Source organism: Mesoplodon mirus (genome assembly GCF_964341445.2).
Source record: "Mesoplodon mirus genome assembly, chromosome: 19".
In the NCBI taxonomy this organism is placed as follows: domain Eukaryota; kingdom Metazoa; phylum Chordata; class Mammalia; order Artiodactyla; family Ziphiidae; genus Mesoplodon; species Mesoplodon mirus.
This window is the reverse complement of record NC_138995.1, coordinates 63,888,653-63,901,741: the sequence shown is the minus strand read 5'-3', so window position 1 is coordinate 63,901,741 and position 13,089 is coordinate 63,888,653. Positions and strand designations below refer to the sequence as shown.

At 48.4% G+C, this 13,089-nt stretch overlaps 2 protein-coding genes across 2 annotated transcripts in view; both read right to left on the bottom strand.

The window, feature by feature from the left end:
• Positions 1-223: 223 nt before the first annotated feature.
• ZNF304 (zinc finger protein 304) lies at positions 224-6,706 on the bottom strand. The gene is made up of 3 exons (XM_082606888.1): positions 6,283-6,706; positions 4,547-4,673; positions 224-2,664 (listed from the first exon to the last, which is right to left on the bottom strand). Exons 1-3 carry the CDS (start codon positions 6,313-6,315, stop codon positions 839-841), a joined length of 1,986 nt encoding a protein of 661 aa, XP_082463014.1. The 5' UTR covers positions 6,316-6,706; the 3' UTR covers positions 224-838.
• LOC309794842 (uncharacterized protein) overlaps positions 6,469-13,089 on the bottom strand; it is a gene marked incomplete at its 3' end in the record, with an annotated part of 36,195 nt that continues 29,574 nt past the window's right edge. Inside the window, exon 11 of the mRNA XM_082606714.1 lies at positions 6,469-6,759. Coding sequence (XP_082462840.1) covers positions 6,469-6,759 — 291 coding nt within the window. The remainder of the gene's footprint in view (positions 6,760-13,089) is intronic.

Below are 13,089 nucleotides of genomic sequence, written 5' to 3'. Positions count from 1 at the left end.
AAAGCTCTTCAGTCTTTTCTAGCAAGCCTTGGGCAACAATGCAAACTAGGAGAAACTAGGCTGAGAGGTGTTCTCTGCCATCCTGCTGTTCCTTCTGAGGCACATAACGTTGGCGCCAACAAAAGGTGTTCCTCCCTTCAGGCTGGCGAAACCCAATTTATTCTCAATCCATTAGACACAGTGAACTGACCTCCCAAGAGTAAAAACGGCCACAGCAGGCCTTTATCACTGCACAAACCAGAGTAGCATGGGGCAGGGAGTTCCAAAGTTGGGTGACTTGAAAGCGGGATAAATAAGTCACAGCTATCATGTTACAGTCAACACTGTCAAGGAAGAAGGGAAATCTTGTCTGGTAATCACCAGCAGGTTCCAGTTCAGATCCTTTCGGCCAGAGACAGATCATGGTCACTCAGCACCCCGTCGCGCGGAAGGAAATGAGGATCTTCAATACACTCAGAACATTCCCAATCCCCGAGAGGGATCAGGAGAGACACCACAGGGGTCCGCCTTTCCTGAGCATATTGGGGTAACTGACAGACGCTGTGGGAACGTAACAGCAATGAGATGGCTTCCACCACAGGCACTGGCAGTGATACAGCTGTCGAGAGCCCTGGACAGTTGAGGGAGTGCAACGCACCTCCCGAGAGCTTCTCACCTACGTGGTACTTATCGGGAATCTCCCCGGGGTGGATGTACAAGTGTACAAGGCAGACCTGCTGGCTCCCTCACAAAGGGCACTCACAGAGCTCTTCTCTGGTGTGAGTCCTAATACCTTGAGCAAGGATACAGCACATTTTCTGCATTCATAAGGCCTTCTCTAGTGTGAACTTTCTGGCTGCTAAACAAGTGTAACAGATGCAGCTAAAGGGCCACCAAAGCTGTTGCACTCATGAGGCCCTTCGCCAGTGTGAACTTTCTGGTGCCGAACAAGATGGGAGCTTCTGCTATAGGCTTTCCCACATTCACTGCACACGTAAGGCTTCTCTCCAGTGTGAACCCTCTGGTGAAGGATGAGGCTAGAGTTGCGGCTAAAGAATTTCCCACATTCCACGCACTCATAAGGCCTCGCTCCAGTGTGAACTTTCTTGTGCTGAACAAGGTGGGAGCTACTAATGTAGGCTTTCCCACATTCACTACACACATAAGGCCTTGCTCCACTGTGAACCCTCTGGTGTAGAATGAGGCTGGAGTTGTGGCTAAAGCATTTCCCACATTCACTGCACTCATAAGGCTTCGCTCCAGTGTGAATTCTCTGATGCACAATGAGGTTGGAGCTATGGCTAAAGAATTTTCCACATTCGCCACACTCATAAGGCCTTTCTCCGGTGTGGATTTTCTGGTGCTGTACAAGTGTGTCTTTACGGCTGAAGGCCTTTCCACACTCGCTGCACTCATAAGGCCTTGCTCCAGTGTGAATTATCTGGTGCTGAACAAGCGTGTCTTTGCAGCCAAAAGCCTTCCCACATTTGCCGCACACATAAGACCTTGCTCCTGTGTGGACTCTCCTATGTTTAATGAGGCTGGAGTTATGGCTAAAGAATTTCCCACATTCTATGCACTCGTAAGGCCTTGCCCCAGTGTGAATTCTCCAGTGCTCAATAAGGTGAGAGCTTTGGCTAAAGAATTTCCCACATTCACTGCACTCATAAGGCCTTTCTCCAGTATGAAATCTCTGGTGCTGAACAAGTGTGTCTTTACGGCTAAAGGCTTTTCCACATTCACTGCACTTATAAGGCCTTTCTCCGGTGTGAATTCTCTGGTGCTGAACAAGGTGCGAGCTTCTGCTGTAGGCTTTTCCACATTCGCTGCAGTCATAAGACCGTTCTCCAGTGTGGACTCTCTGGTGTTGTACAAGCGTGTCTTTGCGGCTGAAGGCCTTCCCACATTCACTGCATGTATATTGTCTTTTCCCATTGTGAAATTTCTGGTGGGTTTTTAGGTGAGACGGGTGAATGAAGGCCTTTCCACATTCCTTACACACATGTGATGTTTCTCCACTATGAATTTTTGTGTGATGAATAAGAACTGATTTCTCCTTGGACAGATTTCCACATGGTAGGCACCTAAAAGCTCGCACTTCAGCCTGAGTTATCTGGTTGTCAAGGAGAGTGAAGGTGTTCAGGAAGGCTTTCCCACTGTCACTGCAATTGAGAAGCATCAGTTCATCATGGTCTCCCTGGTGTCGCCCGAGTCTGGAGCTTTGTGGAAAGGGCTCCATGAACTCAGCCTTTTTGCATGGACTCATTCCATTGTAAGTGCTTTGGTACTGGAACAGGCCAGAGCTATCCGGCAAGTCCATCCCTTCCTCCCTGCAAGTAAAAGGTCTCCCTAACATGTGGACAGCACAGCTCTTCACAAGTGAGGCCCCATCATCACCCCTTCTGACAGGATTCTTCCCACTATATTGCTTCTGGTGCTGAGAAAAGTTTTCACTGAACAGGAATCCTTGCCCACAGGGGTCACATGTGTACAGTTTCTGTGCAGGGCATGATCCCTGGTGTTCAGCCAGGTGCAAAATGTCTTTCAAGAGTGGGTCACATATCTCACACGGCTGGGCTTTCTGGATAAATGGACATGACTCAGGAGTCCTGACCTCTGACACTCCTTCTACAAAAACGCTCTGCTCAGAAGGGACCTCCTCATTGTCTGCTTCACACCAACAACCTGAAATCAAAGAAATGCTAGTGAAGGACATGTTCACTTTGGTGGGAAGCAGCAACTCCAACACATATGTATGTGTGACACACCAATGAATGAGTCCACTGGCTTTTGGCAGGATGAGGGAGCCAGGATCAGGAAGGGCCCACTGTCAGTCCTGGGCCTCTAAAGGTCACAGTATGAAGGAACTCTAACGCTGGGTTAAGACACAATGATGGTGGACAGTACTGGAAGGAGAGGCGAGGTCTCCAACTCACTCCTCTACAAAAGCATTTCAGCAGGGCCTCGGCTGCTGGTGTCAGGTGAGCTCTGTGCAGAAAGCTGTGTCCAGGCCCAGGAAAATCTGATTGCAAGTAAGTAGCTTGTTCTTAAGGACTACGTACGGATATGTGCACAACTCATGACACATTACAGTAGCCAATGTTGCAGAGCAATGCGGACGGGGAAGAGGAGAATAAGTGAGAGACATGGAGGCCAGAGAGGTGGGGAAACAGCCAAGGGATGGAAGACAGAAGAGAAACGTCAAGTGCCAAGAATGGGGAAGGAAAGGGAGAAGTGAGGTACTGTTATGTGCCTTGGCAAGAAAACACTGGTGAACACAAAGCAGGTTGACAGTACAAACATGAACTCAGCCCTAAGATGGCTCTCTTTCAGCTCCCATGCGGCAGGGCCAGGCCCTCTCTGGCCTCTCTCACTGTGGCTGGAGTCAGGGCTCCCTGTCAGGAACCCGGGCCTTCCTGTCCCTCTCCACCTGGAAAACTGCACGTGATCAGGAAGATGGAAGTTGTAAAGAAATCATAGGGCAGATGGGTGGCCCAGGTAGACCCATTCCACAGAGAAGAAGAGAAAATGTTTTAAAAAAAGGAGAGAGAGAAAAACCCAAAGGAGGATTTGGCGGAACATCCCTGTGCCTTCCACAAGCAGTGACCATGTCAGTACCTACAATTCCTGGCATAGTCATGCCCCAGGAAATCTCAGCCAGAAGATGGGGGCAGAACATGGACACAGAGGCATTATGGATGTGGAAGTGCCCAAGCCAGGCAGAATCTGTGAAGTAGACTGAAAGGGCCCTGAACTCCTAACCCGATCCTGAAAGGCTTTGGGCAGAGGTGTTGGGACTGCTCAGCGAGGGAGGGGACACCACACACGGCCCAGCCTTGGCACCCACAGCGCCTACTCTGGGAACCAAAGAAGGGAAGGAGAAGAGTCACTGATCTGGCTGGACTGAAAGAGCTGCCCCAAGGGAAGTGGGGGAAAAGCAAACCCCAAGGACACTGGATCGGGCATGAGGGCCTGTGGAAGGCAGCCTCTCCGATGGCCCCCAAGAATGCTTACCTCCCAGTATTCCCGCCCCTGTGCAGGCCACTTCCCTTGACCGTAGGCTGGACTGATTGACCCATTTCTAAGGAGCAGAACAGGGCAAAAACGATGGGACCATTTTCTCCAGGTCAGGTTAGAAAAAGACCAGCAACCATCGTGGACATTCTTGCTTGCGCACTTGCTCAGAGAAGGCACCTTCCACGTTACGAGGTGCACTACAGAAAGGCCACCGTGACAAGGAACCGAGGGAGGCCTCTGACCAACAGCCAGTGAGGAACTAATGCTCACGGGTCAACAAGCCGCAAGAAACTACATCTTGGAAACACGAAACATGAGTGAGTTTGTAAGTGGATCCTTCCCGACAATGGCCTTCGGATGAGAACACAGGTTTGGCTGACAGCTTGACTGAAACCTCATGAGAGACCCTGAGCCAAAAGCAGCCAGGTAAGCTGTGACGAGAGAGGTTCCTGATACACTGAAAGTTACATAACGCATTTTAATTGTTTTAAGTCGCTCACTTTTGGAGTAATTTGCCATGTACCAACAGATAACTGAAACAGGGACTTACCCAGCGAGGCCACAAGTGCAAAGTTCTCCAGCATCACGTCACGGTACAGCAGTCTCTGAGCTTCCTCAAGGAGCTCCCACTCCTCCCGGGAGAAGTACACGAACACATCCTCGAAGGTCACACAGCCCTGCCACGATGGGGACAATTGAGCCCACGGACAACAGGACTCCCCAGTCTACCCATTAACCTACCCACCCGCTGGTCCCTATCCTCCCCAGCTGCCCAATTCAGAGGCGATACTAGGCCTTGACACAACTATTGCCTGCTCTCTCCTGTCCCTCTGATCACTGTGTGCAGCCCAGAGCAGAACCAGGCAGGTGGGCAGATATGTATTATGTAAGCTATGGGTCTTGCATGAAGGGCACCAAACACTCTCCTGCTGGCATCCTCCAGAACATGCCTCCCAGACACAACTAAGGCCATCAGGTCACACTCCTCCCAACACGTATCACTCTGAACCACACTTTCCTCATGTCTGGGACCACACCCCATTCACACTGACAACCTTCTGATCCACACCATATGCACCTCCAAGGCAACCCCCACTCCTGAAGCCACTCTGCATATAGTATCCAGGAAGTACTCATGTCTTTATGCCAGGCACCACTGCCACCCAGGTGCCTGAGCAAGATGCCAAGTCCTCAGGGCCCACTTTCCACTTTCTTTGCCACCATCAACACTTATGTGGACTGTTGCAGTAAGCTCCTCCCTCATGCCCACCCTCCACTCTCAATTAGACAGCAGCCAGAGGGAGCCTGTTAAGATCCGATTCAGAGCCTCTCTCTCCTGCTCCCAATCGTCAATGTCTTTCAACACCCTCAGAATAGAAGCCCAGCTCCTCAGCCTGCCGTTCTTGCCTGACTCCTGGCCCTTTTCCCAACAGACATAATGAAGACCTGTGGTTCCTTGAGGACTCCCAACTCAGTCTTACCTCCAAGCATTTGCACATGCTGTTCCTGGGTCTAATACACCCTCGCAGTCCTCATCCCATTGGCTACCAGAAGCAGGAACCTCTTCATATAACTGTTGGCTTAGATTCAGGATACTGGGCTAGAAAGGACCCCTCCTTTAAAGCCCCCAGACTCAAGTGCAGGGGGCGGGGCAGGTGAAGAGTCCCAGAATCTCACTATGTCTCATCAGAAAATCTCCAACGGCCCTAGTTTAAAAACATATACAAAATCCATACACCTCTCTAACCTCCACTGCCTCCACTCTGGTCCACCCACCATCAACACTCACCTGGACTATTGCTGTAGACTCCATCCTGGTCTCCCTGCCCACCCTCAGGCTTCCCCAATCTTTCCACTCCGCTACAAGAGGAAGCCTGTTAACACCTATGTCAGATCACCTCCCTTCTCTGTTACAAACCTTCCATGGCTCCCGCCACCATCAGAAAAGAGGCCCAGCTCCTCAGGCTGCCATTCCAGGCCTGATCCATGACTGCCAGCTCTCTATTCTCACCAAACGTAACAGAAACCGGCGGTTTCCTGAACACTCCTAATTCATTCTCACCTCCAAGTGTTTGTACCAGTTGGCTCCTGGGCCTTGGAAACCATTTCACGCCTCACCCCATCAACACTGGAATGGGAACCTCGCCACATATCCACCGTCAAGGACCGCCCTTCACCGCCTTTATACTCAAGAGAAGGGAGCGATGAAGGCGAAGTGCTGAAAGCCCTAGAACACACCATCCCCTACACCTGAGGCGGTGACGGCTTGAGGGACCCTCCACTCACCTGAGCTCGGTCCCTAAGCGCCGCGGCCGCCATGGGATCCTCTGAGCAGAACCGGGTCGAGAAGCTGGTGACTGGAGCGGGCTCTGCGGGAGCAGCCGAACCCCCACCCCACACTGGGCGGAGTGGCCTCGGGACGACTGTCGCACTCAGAGCCCCAGGCTCCCCCTTGTAAAAAGGCGCTCAGGCTCAGGGTGCCGCCTCCGGAAGCGGACGAGGACGGAGGGCGGGTGCGAAGGCCTCGGAAAGAGCGCAGCCCCGGCCGACACCTCCGCGCAAGGCGGCCCGTCCCACGACGGGGACCATGGATCCTAACAACGGCGCGGAGGGAGGTCCTATCCTTTCTACTGTCCTTCCCTGTTCGCTTCCGAAGAGCCGCACGGAAAGCGGACCCCAGCCAGGCCTCCCAGCCTCCACAGCCACTTGACAGCCCTGGCGCAAGCAGAAGACGTCACGGCCGCGACACCGGAAGTCCCGCCTCTGCCGGCAAGGGCGGCAGGAAACGCCCATCTTCCGGACTGTCATTGGCGCCGCACGGATGCGCCGGGCACAGACTTCTGGGTAAAGGAGTTTGTGTCCTCCATCCAACCAGGTAAGGGGCCCTTTTCTCCCCGACAGCAGTGCGGAGGGAGAAAGGTCGGGGAGGAATTGCGTCGCGGAGGGCCAGAGCTCCTCTTAAAGGGCCAGAGCTCCTCTTAAAGGCGACGCGTCCAGATTTCCGTGGTCACCTGTGACAACGCCGCGTCCTCCGCCGTCTCCAGCAGGTGGAGCATTCTTTCATCGTGGGAGAACTGCTTCACCTCTCTTTAGTTTTGGGGACTGAGATTTAAATTGAACGATGAAGGGAATTCCCTGGCGCTCCAGTGGTTAGGACTCCACGCTTCCAGTTCGGGGTCGCGGGTTTGACCCCTGGTCGGGGGAACTAAGATCCCGCAAACCGCGCGGGCCGGCCAAAAAAAAATTGAATAATTAATATCCCTCTCTCCTGCGGTCTTCGGGTAGTAACATATGGTCCTCCTATTCCTTGCTACCCAAAATTGGGTCAGCAGCACTTGTGAACTTACAGAAAATGCAAGTTGTCGGATCCAACCTACACCTTCCGACATAGAAACCCCCCGGAGGTGGGAGCTCTTATTAAAAGTCATGACCACCTCCCTCCCAAAGTACGACAACTAAAATGGGAAAATACTACAACCTACCTCATGGGAAGTGAGATGAAACATGCTTAGCACAAGGCCTGGTGCTAAATACACACAAGCTATTATTGTTATTATTCATCATCTCCACAAGGTTCTCACATATACAGCTATAGGAGGATGTCAGAGGCCCCTCTTTGCAGAATCACTGATCACGTTTTTTAAAACAGAAAATACAATCACTCCCTGAGTCAGCAAGTAGCGTTATAGATAATGGTAAAAATTTTGCATAGAGCACACCTGTATACCTGTAGGTTCATTCTACTTTTTTTAAAAAAACATTAGATGAAGGAAATTTTCAAAAACTACAAGTAAGTCTGTTGTCAAAGGGATGCATTTTTACAGACCGTATGATTCAAAACGTAGAACTATCAAGACTAATTGCTCTTAGGCTTAAGTGGGCAGTGGAGTTAACAGTTTCATATCATGGTATATACTTCATAAGATGACATCATAGTTCATGTCTAATTCACAAGAACAAAGACTCAAACTCCTCCTGCCTTCCCCTCTAACTCTCAGGGCAGGCAGACCCAGGTACAAATGTATGATCATGACACGGTCCAGTCTGATATCTAGTAGCTCAAGGTCACCAGGTCTGGTCCTCCTTCTCTTCAGCTCCCAAAGGAGCAATAATTCATGGGGAGGTGTGAAAACTGGAAACAGTGAGGCCCAAAGAGGCAACCCCAGGAAGGAGCATAAATGAGAAGATAAACTGAAGACACATTATTCACAGTCACTCCTGCCCATTTCCATTGGCCAAAAGTTATTTGCATGGTCCCAAATTAAGTAAGGGAAGCTGGGACATGACTAGGTGTCCAGAAGGAGAAAACAGTACTGGTGAACAACTAGCCAGTTTCTAGCACAATCCTTGATTTGATCACCAGACACCCATTTTTTATTCATCTTCTATATTCTACACTCTTACACCCTCATTCATGTGACCAGATCATACTTTGTTTAAGCATGTTCCCATTTATGGTTGAGTGAGTTGTTTCAACCTCTTGGCTGTTATCAATAAAGTTGTTATAAACCTTCATGTATATATATTTTGGAGAAAAAAAATGCCCTAATTTCTAATGGGTATACGCTTAGAATTGGAGTTGCTTGGTTATAATATATACCTATATATATATATGTTGAAATTTAATGGTAATCTTGACACATAAGAGTTAAAACTGAAATTAATGAAAGCACTGTGAGAATTAATTGGCATGTGGAACTTACAATAGAGACTGTTGGATATATTATCATCATTTGTAAATTGTGTGCTATGCATCCTTTATATCAGTAACGTTTGTAATGAACTTATGTAATCTGTGTGCACTTTCTTCTCAAGAGCAGGTGTTAAACATTTATTATCACATTCCTATGTGTACAGATCTGATTATCTGCATTTGGGAACACCTGTGTAACTGTGTATATGACCGAGTGAGCTCCTGTGTGTCTCTCTCTGGATGGCTATACCTATACATGTAGGACCATTTGTACATCTCCATCTGTCAACGTGGCTGTGCAAAGGTGTCTACCTTTGGCTCTGTACATGTGGCCCTCTCTCAATGTACCTGTTTCCGCTGTCCCTGTGTTCTCCTGTGTAGTCTTTCTGTGTGTCCAGGAGTTTCTTTCTGTGTCTCCATACTCTATCTGCATGCCTGTGCCCGTGTCTGCATGTACATGTTTGCGCCAGTGGGTGCATCTGCCTTTTGCCCATGCATGTCCCTGTGAGCACCATTCTTGGTATGTACAGGACTTGTGAGCACACGTGTCTGGATGTCTATGTCTGTTTTCATGTGTGTGTCTTTAGTTAATAAAAATATATCCTCTCTATTCTGTTTATGTCCTGGTGGGGATCTGTGTGTGCATCTGCATAGGATTTTGTGTCCCACATATGTGTCTGAGTGTGCAATCTGCCGATTCATTTTTGGGGAGTCCTATGTGTGATGGTGCTGTGGGGTCCACTCCTGGTCTATTCATGTCCCACGGCATGTCTGGGTGCGCCCTGCGTGTGCCTCCCTCTGGGCGCCTATGCTGACCCCATGTCCCTTGCTTTGCCCCAGCCCAGTCACCATAAGGGGACCTCTTAGCGCCACTCAGGCTCTGCAAGCAGCTGGGCACTCCAGCTGAACAGGGTGTCTGCTGGGATATCTGTGCCCTCAGCTTGTCCCAACTCAGAATTCACCTGCTCTGAGAGGCCTCTCTGACCAGTCCCCAGGCCCTGGCCTCAGAGTTCCCTACACTGAACTTTCAATTTCTCAAGTGCCCCAGGATCACTCCCACACCCCCATCACTGCACAGGATGTTCCCTCTGCCTAGAACTCTGTGTGTGGTGCTGATCTGTATTACAGGTTTAAATTATATGCCATGGAAGGGGTTATGACTGGAAGGGGGAAAGCAAAGTTCAGGGGGATCCTGGGGGCCAGGCTGCTCGTCTGGCACTCACCTCTGAACTCTAGGTTTCTCCTGTTGAACATTATTCACCTAAAAGAAAGACTGCCATCTATTGCTCCAGCAAAGATGGGCTTACTCAGGGCCAGCTGAGAATTGTAACTCAGAGTCTGCAACCATGGCGAGCCACCAGGCAAGGACCTGCACAGCAAAGGTAGGAGAACACTTTTATAGAGGCAAAAAGTAAATTAGGAGGGCTGTAGTAAAGAGAGAGGGAGGGCTTTTCACTGGCTGAGTCCTTGCCAAGAAAGACGAGTCGTCTTTCTTCTTCCTGTTGAGCTCTGCTGTCAGTTGCAGGGTGTGAGAGTTTCCCCTGCTGGTCTCCTGACTCTATTTTTTTTTATGTTTTATTTTATTTATTTATTTTTTTGGGCTGTGCCACATGGCTTCTGGCATCTTAGTTCCCAGACCAGGGATGGAACCCAGGCCCTGGCAGTGAAAACGCCGAGTCTTAACCACTGGACTGCCAGGGAATTCCCTCCTGACTGTTTAACCTAGGTTTTTATTTACTAGTTTTTACAATATAAACAAGTTCACAGAACACCAACCTCAGTCAGAGCCACTCAGTGACCATGATGAAATGAGACAATGACAAAACCACCCTATCATCATATCTGAGCACAGACAACCAGAGTCCTGGGCAAACAAGCAGATAGCCCCCTCTCCTGGGTAACATGAGTGACAGCTCCATCTTCCATTAGCTGCTGCTTTAGTGCCGCTGCCTTCCCCTGCCTTGTAAATAACAAATTTCAGGATATCTGATCATAAAACCAACCCCGTTTCCTGACAGCATCCAGTTCAGACCAGAGCTCCATTTCCTTAAACTCTTCTCCAAATCACTGAACACAAGCCCAGAGCCTAGGAAAGGTCCTAACATCTTCGTACTGAGGGCCCCACATTTCCCACGGTGTGGTAACCCCACTGCAGCACACCAATAACCTCACTGCTCCACCACAGGTGTCAGACACGTTCCTGGTGCTGGACGCAGTAGCACCACATACCTGCAGACCTGACTGACCCCCGAACTCCAGGCTGCACATCCAGCTAGATCAACCTCTCCTCTTAGGTGTCTGATACACATCTCAAACTGCACGAGTACAAAACCCAACTCCTCATCTCTCCCTGCCCTGCTCTCACTGCCCACCCCTCTCCCCTCTACAGCCGCAGTGACTGTCAACTGGTTCCTGCACCAGACAATGCTCTTGTCGGTCTGTCTTGACACCTGCTATTACCTTTACTGGAGATGTTCTTCTCCGACTCCGACCCTGCCTGGGGGTCCTGCATCATTCAGGGGTCTCCGCATCAACCTCTTGCTTCTTTCTAATTTGCTTCCTAAGCTTTAGTTCAATGTCCATCTTCCCATTTTACACACAAGAACACCGAACCCCGAGGATAAGTGATATGACCAAGGTCATGTGGTTGGGGATAGGCATGGTAGAGACAGGCTGCAACCCCAATCAATCACAACTCCAAACTCCGAAGGAAATAAAAACAGGTTTTTAAAGAGATATATGCACTTCCATGTTTATTGTAGTTCACAATAGCCAGGATATGGAAACAACCTAAGTGTCCATCAATGGATGAATGGATAAAAATGTATATATACCTACAATGGAATACTACTACTCAGCCTTGAGAAAAAAGGAAATTCTGCCATTTTCAACAACACAGATGGACCTTGAGGATGTTATGCCTTATAAGTGAGATATGTCAGACAGAGAAAGACAAATACCGTACAATATCCCTTATATGTGGGATCTAAAAAAACAAAACAAAACCAAAAACGGAACTGGAAAACAGTAGAATGATGGTTACCAAAGGCTGGGGGTGGGTGAGGGGATGGGAGAGATGATGATGTTTAAGGGTACCTACTTACAACTAATAATTCCTGGAGATGTAATATAAAGTACAGGGATTACAGACAACAAAACAGCATTATAAACATTAAACTTGCCAAGAGACAAGATCTTATTTGTTCCCACCACTAGAAGAAATGATACTTCTGTGGCACAACAGAGGCTAAGGCTACAATGGCACTCATACTGCAATATAAATGTATCGAATAAATATGTTGTACATTCTTACACTTACACACCGTTATATGTCAATTATATCGCAATAATTAATGAATAAATAAAAAAATAAAAATAAAAATGAAGCCTTAAATGGGTTTAAGCAGTACAATGTACACATTCACAAGTGTGTCTTTATCTCCTTAGATCTAATTTTAAACAACATTCTTAGTATCCTAATTTCTTTTAAGTTTTCAATGCTTCATAATTCAAGGCTTCACGTAAGACAACATTTTGTAACAAATAAATATTTGCAGGGCTGTTCTCAAGTGTCCAGCTCTCCAGCTCTCCTGGCGTGGCATGGCAGAGAGTGCATACGTAGTAATTCAGGTGTTTACTTCTCAAACACTGCTCCTGCCCTGCCATCCAGTAACAACAACAAAAAACAACCAAGTAATTGTCACAAGTTTGTCAGGAAAACCGGAAAGAAGTCATACATACATTTCTTTTCCTGTTACATCTACTTCTTTTCGTCTTCCTCGTTTTTGTCTTTTAAATATTCCTGTGGTTGCCTTTTCAGTGTATACTAAGGGTAGAGCTATAGCTGAAGATTTTTGAAATTGCACAATAGTCACTGGTTCTCTCTCCTTTATAAGTGCTCAGGTGCAACGTCCTAGGATGGGTCCATTAGTATGACTCTTCAGATGACAGTAAGTGATGATTGGCCTCAGAAGATTTTCTCACAGCAATGACACACGGTTTCTCTTTGGTATAATTTCTCAGAGTAAGACGTTTCCTCTGGTCAGATAATTTTCCTTAGGAATTACATTCGAAAGGTCTTTCCCCAGTATGAGTTCTCTGATATCACAATAAGTCCACTTGTGAAAGGCTTTCCCCCATCTCTTACGCTCATATGGTTTCTCCCCAGTATGAATACTTCGAGGCTTGGTGGGGGATAAACGAAGGCTGAAGGACTGTCCACATTCACTATCCTCATGGGTTTCTCCTCAGTGTGATGCTTCATGTGTTGAGTCAGGGAAGGCTCTCTGATATTCTTACACTCAAAGGGTTTTTGTCCATTGTGGATCATATTAGGCCAGATAGAAAAGGGTGAATGAAGGCCTTTCCACATTCATTGCACTCAGGGATCCTCTCCTGTG